A 15,188-nucleotide genomic window follows, 5' to 3' on the forward strand; every position below is an offset into this window, starting at 1 on the left:
TCCAAGTCAGGAGGCTGAGTGCCATGGAATGGGCCCTATATTAGTGGTGTTTCTACACATCTGCTGCCCTTGTCCTTCTAAGTGATAAGAGATCACAGGTCTGAAAGGTGCTGTCAGAAGAGTGTTGGTGAATTACTGTAGTGCATCTTGTAGATGATGCACTTTGCTGCCACCATATCAGCGGTCGGGGTGTGAGTGGTAGAGGAGCGGGTTTCCAGTGCGGAACAAGTGCACGTGGAATCAGTCAAGAGTAAGTAAACTGAAGGACAGGCTGGTGATGCTACAGAGCCTCTGCAGCAAGAGGCACAACACGCACTGCAAGTCAGAGGAAAAGTGCTCATGAACAAAACTTTTTGCTTAGAAATAACAACTAGTTGCTCGAGGAAACATCAATCAAGTTCAACAACTTAAATGCAGATAAAGCAATATAAAAATCAGCAATAAGGATCCATCCATGAGTTAAAAACTGCATTGCATGTGCAATTTAACAGGAACATATACCTGCACTGTCCTCTTCAAGCTATTAGATAGCAGGATGAATGAGGCAATAACGATATCCAGTGAAGAACAATGTGGCAGTCAATAAAGCCTCTAAAATGTCAAGAGTATTTCTCCACTAAAAAATCACACAACCCCTGTACAGTGGATAGGGCTTTTGCGGTACAGTGGTAATGTCCCAATCTCTGGGTCAGAAGGTCTTGTTCGAATCCGACCTACCCCAGACGTGAGTCATTTCATGCAAATTAAGGATGGCTTTTTAAAATTATCTAACCCCACATGGTGAGTATTAGCTATGGTTCGGTTGGTCATGTACTTGCCTTTGACTCAAGATCCGTACAACATAAAAAAAATTGTTGCTCCAAGTAGTGAGGAAGTTTTGCACTGTCAGAGATTGCATCTTTCCACTGAGACTTTAAAACGGAGGCCCCACTTGCCTGCTCAGGCAGACAAAAACATCCGTTCACACTACTTTGAACAGCTGGTGTGCTTTCTCCACTATCCTGATCAATCAATTTATCCTACAGTCAAGGGATGGGCTAGGGTAGGGGAATCGAGAGACCTAAGATAACAGTGGTGTTCCCATGAATTTGAGAATGGAAATGAGTTCAAATCCCACTAGTGGCAGATGGTGAAATTGGAATTGAATAGAAAATCTGGAATTAAAAATCTACTCTAATGGCAACCATTGTTACACATTGTCAAGTGTCATAAAAACCCTTATGGTTCACCAACGTGGTTTAGGGAAGGAAATCTGCCTTCCTTACTCAGTCTGGTCTACATCTGACTCTAGACTCACAGCAATGTGGTAACTATTCACTGCTCTTCGAAATGGCCTAGAGGGGCACTCCATTATATCAAAACTGCTGAAAAGTCTAAAGAATGACGTTGGATGACCACCGGACAATGATCTAGGCATTGGAAACAACGTCAGCAAACCTGGTCCTATTAATCCTGCAAAGGTCTCCTTCTGAGCCCAAATTGGAGGAGCTGTCTCACAAACTAGTCAAGCAACAGCCTGATCAAGGCATACTCATACACAATGAAACAAACCATACCATGTTCTAGATACCATCATCACTATTCCTGGATGTGTTCTGTTGCACTGGCAGGACAGATGCACACAAGTGGTGGCCCATTGATGTACAGTTGGGAGGGAGTTGCCCTAGGAGTCCTCAATATTGATTCCTGACACGATGAAATCTCAAGGCATCAGGTCAAACACGGACAAGGATACATCCTGCTGACTACCACATATCTTTGGTGGATGAATCAATTCTTCTCCATGTTGACATCATTTGGAGGAAGCACTAAAGGTGGCAAGGGCACAATGTACTCTGGGTGCTCAATGTCCATCACTAAGCGTTGCTCAGCAACACCATTACTGATCGAGCTGGTCAAGTCCCAAAGGACAGTGCTGCTAGACTGGATCCGCAGGTGGTGGTGAGGGAACCTACAAGCAGGAAAAACATAATTGATCTCATCCCCGCCAATCTGCCTGGTGCAGATGCATTTGTCTATGACAGTATCCATAGGAGTAACCCACCACATATACCCTATCCTCAATAACAGGAAAATCCAGCACAGTTCATAAATCAAGGCTGAAGAAGTTTCAACAACCATCACCAAAATGCAAGTGGATGACTCATCTTGGTCTCGTCCAGAGGTACTCAAAATTACAGATGCCAGTCTTCAACCAGTTTGAATCATTTCATGATCCAAAAAAATCTAAAGACACTGGATTCTGCAAAGGTTATTGGCACTGACAACATTCCAGCAACAGTGTGAAGACTTGTGCCCTACGCAACCTCTTCCAACACAGATATAACACTTGCATGTTCACAATGTGGAAAATTGGCCAGGCAGGTGTTATACACAAAAAACAGGACAAACCCAAACTAGCCAAATACCAGCCTATCTACTCTTGATCATTAACACTGCTATCAAGCAGCACTTGTAAAGTTAGTTGACTAATGCTCCTGAACACATGATAAATTTGGTCCACACATGAACAAAAGCATTGAATTCCAAAAGTGAGGTGAGAATGACAGCACTTGACCAAATGTAGCATCAAGGAGTCCAAGTAAAACTGGAATCAATGGGAGTCAGGGAAACTGTCCAGTATCTGGAAATGCAAGGTTTGATGAAGAGATCATTCATTCAATTTGCTTTTGTTTTTACCACTCATTATTTATTTTAATTTAGATGAGTTGAATTTGTTCTATTTATGATTTTTGTAAATGATTTGGATGAAGGAGTGGAAGGGAGGATTAGTAAGTTCGCAGATGATACGAAGGTGGGGTCAAGTTGTGGATAGTGCGGAGGGCTGTTCTAGGTTACAAAGGGACATTGATAGGATGCAGAGCTGGGCTGAGAAGTGGCAGATAGAGTTTAACCCTGAAAAATGTGAGGTGATTCATTCTGGAAGGACAAATTTGAAAGCAGAATACAGGGTTAACGGAAAGATTCAGTTCTGAGGAAGGGTCACTGGACCCGAAACGTTAACTCTGTTTTCTCCTCCACAGATGCTGCCAGACCTGCTGAGCTTTTCCAGCAACTTTGTTTTTGTTCCTGATTTACAGTATCTGCAGTTCTTTCGGTATCGATTTAGACAGATTATTGACTGACATGGGAGTCAAAGGGTATGGGGTCAGAAAGGAAAGTGGAGGCCAAATTCGGATCATTCATAATCTTATCATATCATGCAGCAGGCTCAAGGGATCAGTAGCTTGGTCCTACTCCCGTATGTACAATTCATGAACCAACACAGATTTGGAATATGAATGATATCCTCTGCTTTTCTTTTAAGACCCTGGAGCAGAAACCATCAGATCCTGGGTAGTTGTCAATCTACAGTCTCATTGCTGCTCCATTACCATTTTTATTTAGTTCTGTTAAATACATAAGCTTCAAACTCATAATATTACTAGTTTTCCTCATATCATGAAAAGGTACTTCATCCTTTTCCTGTACTCTGAAGACTAATACAATAAGCAAAATATTATGTTGTCTGCTCTGATAAAAACAGAAAATGCTTAAAAAGTTCAACAGGTCAGGCTGCAGCAGTGTGGGAAGGGAAACAGAGTTAATGTTTCAGGTCTCTGACAGGATGGAGCTGTTCTGCAAAGTGGTCACACAGTCTGTGTTTGGTCTCCCCAATGTAGAGGTGCTCATTTGGTTTTCTTTTTTTGCATTTAAAATCATAGAATTTTATAGTACATATGTTTTTCTGTTCCTCTTACAGTCAGCAGCACTTGCTCTTGATTTGTCATTTGTTTCTCTATTTCTGTTCTTGCCCTATTACCATTCCCTTTGTCCCTGGAGGACTAACTCATTCAATCACAGTCCTTCCTTTTGTCATTGTGCTACCCAACCCTTGCTGAAAAGGTATTCCACTTCTAACTTTTTCCAGTTTGAATGAAGGACTGGAAATATTAACTCTGTTTCTCTCCCTGCACAGATGATACCAGATTTGCCAAGTTCTTCCAGCATTTTATGTTTTTATTTTTGAGTTCCAGCATCTGCAGTACTCTGTTTTTTTAATCTTATCCTCTATCTTCTTTTCATTCATTCTTTATTTTTCTCCTTCATCTCCTGAAAGAACTGACTGAATTCTTGGCTAAAACCTAACATGCCCTGGAGCAGAAGCTACCCTTTATCCAGTTACCTAGATCGTGACTATTCTATTAGAGGACATCACAGTTGAGCTCATTTGACTCATCATCTAATGACTGAATATTCAAATTTCCAGCAGGAGCTAACAGACACCTGTCAGGAACTCAAACTTGTTGCACTATTTTACAGCAAAGAAGTGCATTCATAGAAATCAAAAGAGTAGGCCATGCACGCCTGGGTGCCCAATGCAACACATAATTAGATCATGGCTCAGCTTTAGTCTTAAGTTCACTCTCCTATCAGATCCTTACACCCCTTCATTCTCTCAGAGTGTAGAACTATTGATCACTATCTTGAACTTATGCAACAACTAACTCCCTGAAGTAAAGAATTCCAAAGATTCACAACGTTCAATGAAGACATTTCTCATTTCAGTCCTAATTGGTCCACTCCAATTGTCTGAGATGATCTCCCTTAATACTAGACTCTCTAACCTGGTAAAACAGCCTCTCAGCGATGTTCTGCCAAACCCTCTCAGAAACTTGTAGTTTCAATGAGATCATTTCCCATTCATCAAAACACAAGATATACTAGTTTACCCAACTTCTTCTCTCTCACCCCTGGAACCAATGTACTCAGCGTGGCACATATGTGATGGTTTTCCAAATTAATTATGATTTTAGTAAGTCTGTTAGCACCTTATTTAAATTACAATATCATTGTGTCTATCTTTCAGAGAGACACATTAACCTTAGCCATGCTTTTTCATCCAAATATAAAAACTGCAGGACGTCTTTCATATCTCTCAGAATCTTTAGTTGTTCCTTTTTGCAGCTCTCATTACTCTTTATGTGACCTGATCTGAATATGAATCAGAGAATGCCTAGTGTGAAAGCAGGCCATTCGGTCCATCGAAAGCACACCGACCCTCCGAAGAGCATCCCATTCAGAAATACCACCCTCCTCCAAACTATCTCTATTACTTGCATGAACACTATGGGCAATTTAGCACAGCCAAGCCACCTAGCCTGCACATCTTTGGACTTTGGGAGGAAACTGGAGCACCCGGAGGAAACCCACGTAGACACAGGGAGAAAGGACAGTGGAATTGAACCCAGGTGCCTGGTGCTATGAGGCAGCAGTGCTAACCACTGAGCCGCCGTGCCGCCCTATGCCATTCCTCTGTCCTGAAATTGGCCTGCTGGGAAAGAAACTAAAAACTTGCTTGATGATTCCTAAGATACTGAGAGGAGAGTGAAAATAGTAGATGCTCTAGCCATAATATTTTAACTGTACTCAGATAAAGGAATGCTGGTAGAGGGCTGAAGTGCTTGTAAATGCTAAAAAAAAACTGGAGCAGAATAAACTTGGTAAGCCTAGCCAGACAGCCAGAACAGGGAAGTATGATCTGTGATAAATAGATTGTCACTTGCAAAATATATCAATTAAAAATGCCAAACAAATCAAATTTGTTAAAGGCTGTAAGACTAGTATGTCTGTATTGACTGTGAATAGGCATTTAATAAAATTCTACATGTATTTGTTAGTCGAACCGAAACAATGAGAGTGAAGAGGCAATCATTGTTTAAATACAGAATTTGCTAATGACAGAAAGCAGAGAGCAGTATTGTGCGGTTGTTTATCAGACTGGATGGACGTATACACTAGTGTCCCAAGGATCGGTATTAGATGTCAACTCCTTAGAATGGGTGCATAGGAGATTTACCAGATTGATTCCAGAGATGAAGGAATTCAGTTGTATAATGTATCAAGGCAGTTGGAATTGACCTACTTATAAAAGAAACGTTTAAAATGATGATTTAACAAGCCAGTTCAGAATTATGAAAGGTTTTGATGGAGAAGAAATAAATATACTGCTTTTACTGGAGGGAGGATCGATAGCAAGATTAAACATAACTGACAAAAGAATCACTGCAGTGATGAGGTGAAATATATTTGAGCAGCAAGTTATGATGATCTGGAATGCATTACCAGAAAAGGCAAATTCAGCAGTACCTTTCCGAATGGAATTGGTTAATGCTGGGATAGTATCATCAAAAAAAGCAATTTCACACTTTGCACTCTGATGGCATTTGTAAAGGGGACCACTTCAAGCTATCATGAAATAGGTTTCTGCCTTGCAAGTTAAACAAATGGACTCAAAAGGCTGTTTCAAGAACTTATATTTATACCTGAATTTTCTACCTTGATAAAAGATAAAAACGACAGTTCCAACCTAGTTGTTTCGGTGCAATCACATATACCAAAACAATTCTAAATGAAAATGGCTGCATCATTCATAATGAAAGAACTTACCCAGAGCACCAAAGAAATCATTACCCAAAAAGGGAAAGCCTGGCCTGTTAGCCAGCACAATCATTCGGAAATCTGGATGAACAACTATTGCATCAGGTCGTCCCTCTGCACTGGTGGGATCTGAAATATCAGCATGTAATCTGTCACATTACTCAGTACAGTGTATTGCATAATGAGTAGAACTTCTACCAGTCACACAGAATCTAATTTACTGCTGTCTTTAAATGGACATTATTAAGTGAAACTGCACAGTAAGAAAGATCTGGTCTTTCTGTTGTGGTTTTGACCTGGGTAAATCAAGGAAGTAGCCAGCTCCCCACTCATTCCTAACTATTGGTATTTCCTGGGTCAAGAATTATTGAGTTGACAATGTGGCGGGGGCAGTCTGTGAATAAAGGAAAGTTGCTGAGCTTACACCAGTGGCACAATATCTTCCAGGAATGTCAGCCTGGGGTGGGACCCTTAAGCCAGTCTCATCCGTACTTATAGAATCTCACAGCAATCAGAGTAGAGAAACAGGCTACCTTTCCTCACGGGTCAACTGTTTATGCTTCAGCAAAGTCTCTTGTACCTACCGAGCATTTTAAAGAAGGAAAGTGATGAAGTGAGGTGGAGAGGTTTAGGTCAGGACATGGAGATGTTACTATTCAAACAGCTGAAGACATAGTCACTAATGGTGATGGAATTAAAGCTGCGGATGCCCAAATTGACCAGAATTTGTGCAGCATGGTGATCAAAAGGGGTTGTAGAATAGGAAGTTATAGGGATGGCTGAGACCACGGAGTAATTTGAAAACGTGAGAAGATTGGATAAAGATTAAAAAAACGCAGTTCCTGGAAAGCTGAAACAAAGAAAGATCACTAGAGAAACTCAGCAGGTCCAGCAGAACCTGTGGAGAAAGAAAAATGAGGTTAACATTTCAAGTCTAGTATGACTCTTCTTCAGAACTGAACAGAACAGCATTTTCTGTGTATGTATGGGAAATCTACAGCCACGTTTTCACCATTAGGGGTGGGTGCCATGGTTGGGGGAGGATACAGTGAGAAGACTCAACATGGGAACTTTCAAATTGCGAGCGGTGCTGAACGTTATGCAGTCTTCGGCGACGATCCCTAATGGTGGGAGTTGGGGGATGTCATGAAATAATTGAAGTTGGCTTGGGCCTAGAACATTATTCAGGGAAATCCTGCCGAAATATCCTGGAGCTGAGATGATTGATGACCAACAACCACAATCATCTTCCATTGTGCAAGACATGTAGCACACTACCCCAGATGAGGAGCAAGACAAAATGGGATGCACAAAGGACAAGTTGCCAAACAATTAAGTCCGCAGACCAGGGCGAGATTTAGAGAAAAGGGCTACACTGAAGAACATAAACTTAGTTTAAACTGAATTAATAAAATATATACATGTGGACGTTTTCAATTATTCAAAATTCATTGTTTTTGTATATACCCATTTACAACAAAGCTCTGATACTTGCCAACAACAATGCGCCTTCCATCAGAGAGGATCATTTCACCACTTTCCACCAATGTTTTCAAAATACAGGTGACATTGGTTGGTGCCTTGTCAGCCTCGTCAATGACCAGGATATGTCCCAATTTAACAGCCTTGACCTGAGAATGGAGGAAACAAGCCATTTCTCTCTTTAATAAAGCTCCATTCACAGAGAATGTCTCAACAAGGAAAATCATTTTGCTGCATTAACAGATACATTGGAGAAGACGCAAAGATAATTTACAAGAATGAGATCAGATCTGAGGTGAAAATTATCAGAAAAGACCATACAGGCTGAAGGTTTTTTTCTCCAGGAAAAAAAAGATTGTAGATGGCCTGATAAATGTTTCATTAAGTGTAGGAACATGTTCAATAGGGCCAATGGAGAGTAGATGTTTCCACTTATTGGGAGAGCAGAACTGGGAACCATAGATGCGTGTGGGCCCTCCCCTGTGCCCATATAAATAAGCTGTTTGGTCAAGGCAACTTATGCCCTCAAAGAGAAGGATAAGAAGGTGTTTCCTGTAAGGGGCTGGTAATAAAAAATGTTTGCAAAGTATGCCTTCTATATTGAATGCCCAATCTCCATCTCCATCGAGAGAATCTAATCATATCGCTTTGAGATTCAATGGCATTCTCATCACTGAATCACCCTGCAGTCACCACTGACCAGAAACTAAATTGCATTAGCTATACAATACAGCAGTTACAAGAGCAGGTCAGAGGCTGGGACTTCACTTTCTGTCTTCCCATGGCCTGTCCAATATCCACCAAGGCAGAAGTTAGTAGTATAGTGGAATAGTCTGCACTTGCCTGGAATGGATTTGGCTCCTCTATCACACCCAAGAAGTCTGACATTCCTCAGGTCAAAGCAGCTCACTTGACAGGCACCCAAGCCAACACCTTAAACATTCACTCCCTCCAAAACCAATGGAAAGTAGCAGCAGTGTGGACTATATACAATATGCACCGCAGCAACTCAACAAAGCTCCTTCAAATTAATGTTGACTTTTATTTCCTGTAAGGACAAGTGCAGCAGATACTTAGCAACACCCCACCTTCAACATCCCCTCCAAGCCGCACATTGTTCTGTCTTGGAACTATATCATCATTCCTTCACGGTCGCTGGCCCAATTAGTAATGCCCACATCCTGTGAGCAATTAAAGAAACTCAATTTGGATGCTAATAAGTGGTTACATAATGAAAGGGGCTGGGGAAGAACATTGGTCACTTTAAATCCTAGTTTCTGTCAGCCAATCATAAAGTATGAAGAAGACCATTCAACCCGCTACATGGGTGCAAGCTTTTTAAAACAAAACCAAAACAAGCTAATTGCTCCAACTACCCTGTTCATTTTCCATTATTCCAAAATTTTATGTCAAGATACTTGATACTGTACTTAGCTGACCCACATTCCTTGGTTGCAGGGGTGCAGTTTTATGTCTGAAGAAGGAAAAGAGCAACATCTTAGTTCATTGTTAAGGGCTGGGCTGTGGGGGTTTGCAGCAAGGGACAGCTTTTAAATTGCTTCATTTGTGCACCAGAACCAACTTAAAAAGTGTCTGAAGGCATATAATTTCACATCTCTGCAAACAGTGAGGATGTAAAGTCTCATTCTTGCTAAAAATAACAAGGATTTTTTGAGATTGGCGATAAATTCGAGCAGGCCAGTGATGCTCATATCCTTAAAACAAATAATAGACAAATCTGATTACTTGTGGTTTACAAGTGAAGACAAGGATTTGACAGGACAAGAGAAACATTTTCATCTCGCCAGTGTCTTCAATCCTATTCCATCAGACATTTTTGTCAGGCTCATGAACATTACTGATTCTGGATGTGCTGTTATACACGTCCAGTAGCTCCAATCTTATGCGGTCCAAAGTAAACATTTTGTATTGACTTAGTTATGTGTTCCAACACTGACCAAAAGACCAGTTTCATTTTGATAAATCTCCAGTATAGCTCACAACCTAACTTTAAAACATCTTCAGTTCTGATCCCAAAAAGTTCAAACAGTTGTTTGCAATTAAAAAGCACCTTTTATGAACATTTTTTTCAATGTGTTTTGCATCTATTGGAGTATTTTTGAATTGTAATTACTGGTGCAACATAGGAAACGTAGCAGCTAAATTGCACATGGCAACTTCCCAAGAACAGCAATGCGATGATGAGCAGATAATCTGCCTTTGGGACTTTTGTTCAAGGATCAACATTGGTCAGAACACTAGGGAGAACTCCTCTGCTCTTCTTTGTAACAGTTAGAGTTAGGGACACTGCCACTGTTCCATAATAGTCCACTTTTCAGTCACAGAGGATTATGAAATAAAAATAATCTTTCTTCACAGCCTTATAACCGAGCAACTTTTTCTCTTCCTTTCTGAGTGTAAGACCAGGAGAAAGTGATTTCGCTCCTCAAGCTGGTTTCACTATTCAATTAAATCTTGGCCAAACTCCACCTCACCTCCACATTACACTTTCCCCTCAAATTCTCTCACCAGTGAAAATCTATTAATCTCAGTCTTGAAACTCAGTACTACAGGGTGTCCAAGGCACATGAGGCCCAGAGTAGGTAGTACCCACGCAGTAGAGTGTCAGCCTTGATTTTGTATGTCCTGGAGTGGGACTTGAACCTAGAACCTTTTAACTCAGAGGTAAGCACTTAGAGCCAATTATAACTAAGAAATCCTTATCAGCAATATCACTGAGCCATGAGCGAGTGCTAGTCACCCAAGGCTAGAATTGAACCCGGGTCCGTAGATCAGCCAGATTCCTCCAAATCTCTGCGGCCTTTTCCAGCACGACAACCCTCCAGGATATCTGTATTCTTCCAGTCCTGGTCTCTGGTACATCTCAAATTTGAATCATTCAACCATCAACAATAACTCTTTCAACTGCACAGGACCAGAGGACTCAGAATAAAGGGCAGATCATTTAAGACTCAATTAAGGATGACTTTCCTCACACACAGGGTGGTGAATCTGTAAAATTCTCTACACTAGAGGGCTGTGGAACTTTAGTCATTGTATATACTCACAACATAGACCCATAGATTTCTTGATACATAAACACATGAAATAGAAGTAGAAGAAAGCCACTTGGCCCCTCAACTCTGGTCCACTGTTCAAAAAGATCATTACTGATCTGTGTCTGTTCCGAATTCTACATTCCTATTTACCCTCGGTAACCCTTGTCCTGCTTGACAAGAAATTGTCTACCTCTGTCTTAAATATAATCAATTACACCACCTTGGGCAGCACAGTGGCTCAGTGGTTAGCACTGTTGCCTCACAGCTCTAGGGACCCGGGTTCAATTCCAGCCTTGGGTGGCTGTGTGTGGAGTTTGCATGTTCTCCCTGCATGGGCTTCCTCTGGGTGCTCCGGTTTCCTCCCACAGTCCAAAGATGCACAGGTTAGGTGGATTGACCATGCTAAATTGCCTGGTGTGTCTCGAGATGTACAGGTTGGGTGGATTAGCCATGGTAAAAATGCAGGGTTACAGAGATAGGGTGAGTGACTGGGTCTGGGTGGGATGATCTTCGGAGATTCAGTGCAGATTCGACGGGCTGAATAACCTCTTCCCAAACTGTAGGGATTCTATGAAACCTCCATCTTTTTCCTAGGCAAACAGTTCTAAAGCTGCATAACCTTTTGAGAGGAAAAAATATTCTCATCTCTGTCCTAAAAAGCTAGCCCCTAAATTTAAAATAGTAGCCCTCGTTCTGGACACACCCACAGAGAAAACACCCTTTCCACATCCATTCTGTCGAGAGAATTAAAGATCTTAGACATTTCAATCAAGTTACTCTCATTTTTATGAACTCCAGAAGACTCAAGCTTAGCCTGTCCAAGCTTTCCTCAGACAATGACTCATTCTAGGTAACAATCTAGTAAACCTCCTCTGAACCACATCTAATACATTTACGTACTTTCTTAAATAGGGAGAACCAAAACTGAACACAGTATTTGAGATACAGTCTTCATCAATGCCCTGTATAACCGATGCATAAAATGCTTATTTTACTGTTCAATTACTCTTGTCATAATGGATAGCATCTTATTCACCTTCTTAATTAAGTGCTGTACCAGGTTTTTGCGACTCATGCACCAGGACACCTAAATCCCTCTGCAACTCGGAATTCTGCAGTCATTCTCTGTGTAAGCGATACCGTCTTTTGCTTTTTTCCCAGATATTATACTATATCTGCCAGATCTTTTCCCATTCAGGAAGCGTACACGTATGAATATGTATAGTTAGCTTGTGATATAAACATTAAAATATTAAAACATTAAAACTGACCAGAGGAGAATCTTCATACGTGATAATTCCCTGTTGTACAGATGGTTGGAGAGTGAGACTCTGCACTGTGGTGTCCCTGAAATAAAATAAAACAACACATTTTAAAAAAACAATTGACAAAACGATACGATAATAGTGGGTAAACTCTCAGAAAATCAATGACTTGATGTATAGGGTACTGCTGGCATATCAAGCTGCCAGGAAACTACAGGGATTTCACTTGTTAAAACTGTGAAAGTACCCTTGTGCACACTTGGAGATCCACTACCTTCAGCGCTTCAACCTCTGGACTTAGATAAGTTGGGTTGTGATCCTTTTGGGATATAGACCCATTTTATGTCAGGCAAAAACAGATCTACTAGAACAGGTTTCTTAACAACTCGGCAGACACTCTTAAGAGGATTTTTATTTGTGCCAGACATCACCACATGGTCATTCATTGAGGAGATGAAGGTAGCAAGTCTCAATACAATTCAGCTCCTCAATTATGCTCCACCATTCAATACAATCATGGCTGATTCAACATTCCTCATAACCACTTTCCTGTCTTTTCCCCATAATCCTAGATTCTTGATCAGTAAGGGAATCAATCTATCTCACCCCTAAAAATGCACAAGGACTCTGCCCCCACAGCTCTCTGCGACAAGGAGTTCTGAAGACTCTCAGTCCTTGGAGAGGTGAAATTTCACCTCATCTCAATCTTAAACTGGTGCCCCTTTATTCTGAGACTGTGTCTGCTGGTCCCAGACTCCCCCATAAGAAGAAACTGCTGACAGCTTCTTTGAGTACACAAGCTACATTTGATGTTGGGAACAAGTTTAATAATTGTAAACTTGAAATCTGAGATTTTTTTATTAATTGAAGATATTAATGGATATGGGGCAAAGGTAGGTATATGGAATCATGGTCACTAAATAGCAGAACAGGCTTGAGGGGATAAATGGCCTATCCGTTGTTCTTATGATTATACCTGGTTGCCAAGTGTTTTATGACAACCCGAGATGATGAAAGGCACTACATAAATGCATTTTCCCTAACTTCACCATTCTGAAAACAGGGATCTGCTGTGCAGTCTTTTTTTAGTAGTTTTCTCCCGTCCAGCCTTGCACTTCTTCAGTCTCTGGGAGAAAGGCAAGCCAGTCAAAAAGCAGGAAGGTTTTTAACAACAGCTTCACTGCGAATGCCAATAATAACTTTGAATATTTTTAGAATTACAGCTGCACTGTAAATGCCCCACTTTCACATGTTACTGAAATGTTTCGTTCAACCTTGAATATGCCCAAAGGTTTTGCTTCATGGATAGTATGGCTTAAAAATATACTAATCTAAACATATCATTACATAATCTAAACACTGCAGAATTAAAGGCTTTTCCAACAATGATCTTTAAAAATATTTTAAAATCTCATGATAAAACTAAAATGTGCAGTGATATTCACACTTTGTGCAGAATGCCAGAAGTGAACTGACATATTGTATTCTTACACATCAAGAAAACAGTCTTTGTAACATTACTGGCCAATGATTTGGACTACTGAGCTTTAAGCAGAGCCAGGGATTCAGACTGAATTTCACTTGAACTTGTTAAAGATAAATTTGAAGTAAAAATTGCTATTGCCAACTTTGGCTGCAGGCATTTTGATGTGATGGTTCGACCATGTGATGTCTGTGAATGTTACTGTTGGATTTCGAGTAGATTGAGGATCACTAATTGTAGCTGTGTACCAACAGCTGTTGTGGTGTCACAAGGTGCTTGATAAAGTGCCACATGTTAAGCTAGTTAGCAAAACTGAAACCCTTGGGATGCAAGTGGCAACAGCATCACAGAATCAAATTCAACTCAGGGAAAGGAAACAGAGAGATTCTGCAAATGATTGTTTTTTGAACTGGAGGGAGGTACACTATAGCTTTACCCGAGGTTCCGTATTATGCCACACTGTTTTGATATACTTTGATAACTTGAATGTACACGTTATAACTTCAAAATGTACAATGATCTGAAATTAAAGTGCAGTGAACAGTGAAGAAGATAGTAATTAACTTCGAGTGGACAAGGAAACTAACGTACCCCCCTGGCTCTTGCATGCCGTGAATCTATTTATAAATTCCAGAATTCCATATATTTTATTAAGTGTTTTGTTAACCTTTCCTATTATGTTCAAAGACTGACGCACATTAAAACAGTACCATTCAGCATGCATTGTTTGTCCTCACAGGAGAGGGTAGGTGAAGGCAAGGAAATGCGAGATGATACACATTGGTGGGAAGAATGAGGAGTGACGATGCATATTAAATGAGGGTGCAGGAAGGAAAAGAGTTAGGGGGAGTTGGGGGTGGTGCCTGATCACAAACATGGAGGGAAAACCTAAGTGTGATGATGGGAGAGTATAAAAGAGGGAAAACTGTGGAGTCAGGAAGAGGAAAACAGAGGTAGGAGGGGGTAGAAGATAAACTGAGGGCAAGAGGAAGAGGGTGAAAACCGAGGGCAGGAGTAAAAAGGGTGAAATTGAGTTGTGGGGTCTTACATCACATAAATGATTTCTGATGGTAAGACCCCCCAGCTAGAGGAAGAGAGCTACTATACCACGGCAAGTGTCAACAATTGTTGGATTATCAGCAAAATTAGGTTTATCCAGCTACTTATAATTTCACTGTTTGATCACTATTTACCTGTGAAGCTGTAAATATTCCCTGGGTCTATTCAATAGATGCAGAAAATGGTCAACGATTTTGTTTTTGCCCACACCCTATGTAAACAACAAAAAAACAGTCATTAATAAATAATAATTCAAACAGATAATATCTGTTACTGGAGCTAACTCAAAGTAAGGCTCTTCTTTAATTGGTAGCACAGGCACAGTACCGGAAACAGCAGTGTGCAGTTAAAAAGTGTAACCACTTTACTGGTGCCGCTTGATTTTGAGATCAAAACCAAAAGAACTGCGGATGCTGTAAA

At 40.7% G+C, this 15,188-nt stretch overlaps 1 protein-coding gene across 5 annotated transcripts in view; it reads right to left on the reverse strand.

Moving 5' to 3' along the window:
* vwa8 (von Willebrand factor A domain containing 8) overlaps positions 1-15,188 on the reverse strand; it is a 325,734-nt gene that overhangs the window by 135,864 nt on the left and 174,682 nt on the right. For 4 of the 5 annotated variants that reach the window (XR_007263236.1, XM_048603037.1, XM_048603035.1 and 1 more), the window contains 4 exons: positions 14,903-14,979; positions 12,233-12,308; positions 7,916-8,051; positions 6,430-6,549 (listed from right to left, as the gene is read on the reverse strand). Coding sequence is in view for 4 of the 5 variants with exons in the window: in XM_048603037.1 (XP_048458994.1) it covers positions 6,430-6,549; positions 7,916-8,051; positions 12,233-12,308; positions 14,903-14,979 (409 nt within the window). In the remaining variant the exon portion in view is untranslated. The remainder of the gene's footprint in view (positions 1-6,429; positions 6,550-7,915; positions 8,052-12,232; positions 12,309-14,902; positions 14,980-15,188) is intronic. The other variant, XM_048603036.1, reaches the window with a different exon arrangement.

Source organism: Rhincodon typus, chromosome 11 (genome assembly GCF_021869965.1).
Source record: "Rhincodon typus isolate 14 chromosome 11, sRhiTyp1.1, whole genome shotgun sequence".
Taxonomy (NCBI): Eukaryota; Metazoa; Chordata; class Chondrichthyes; order Orectolobiformes; family Rhincodontidae; genus Rhincodon; species Rhincodon typus.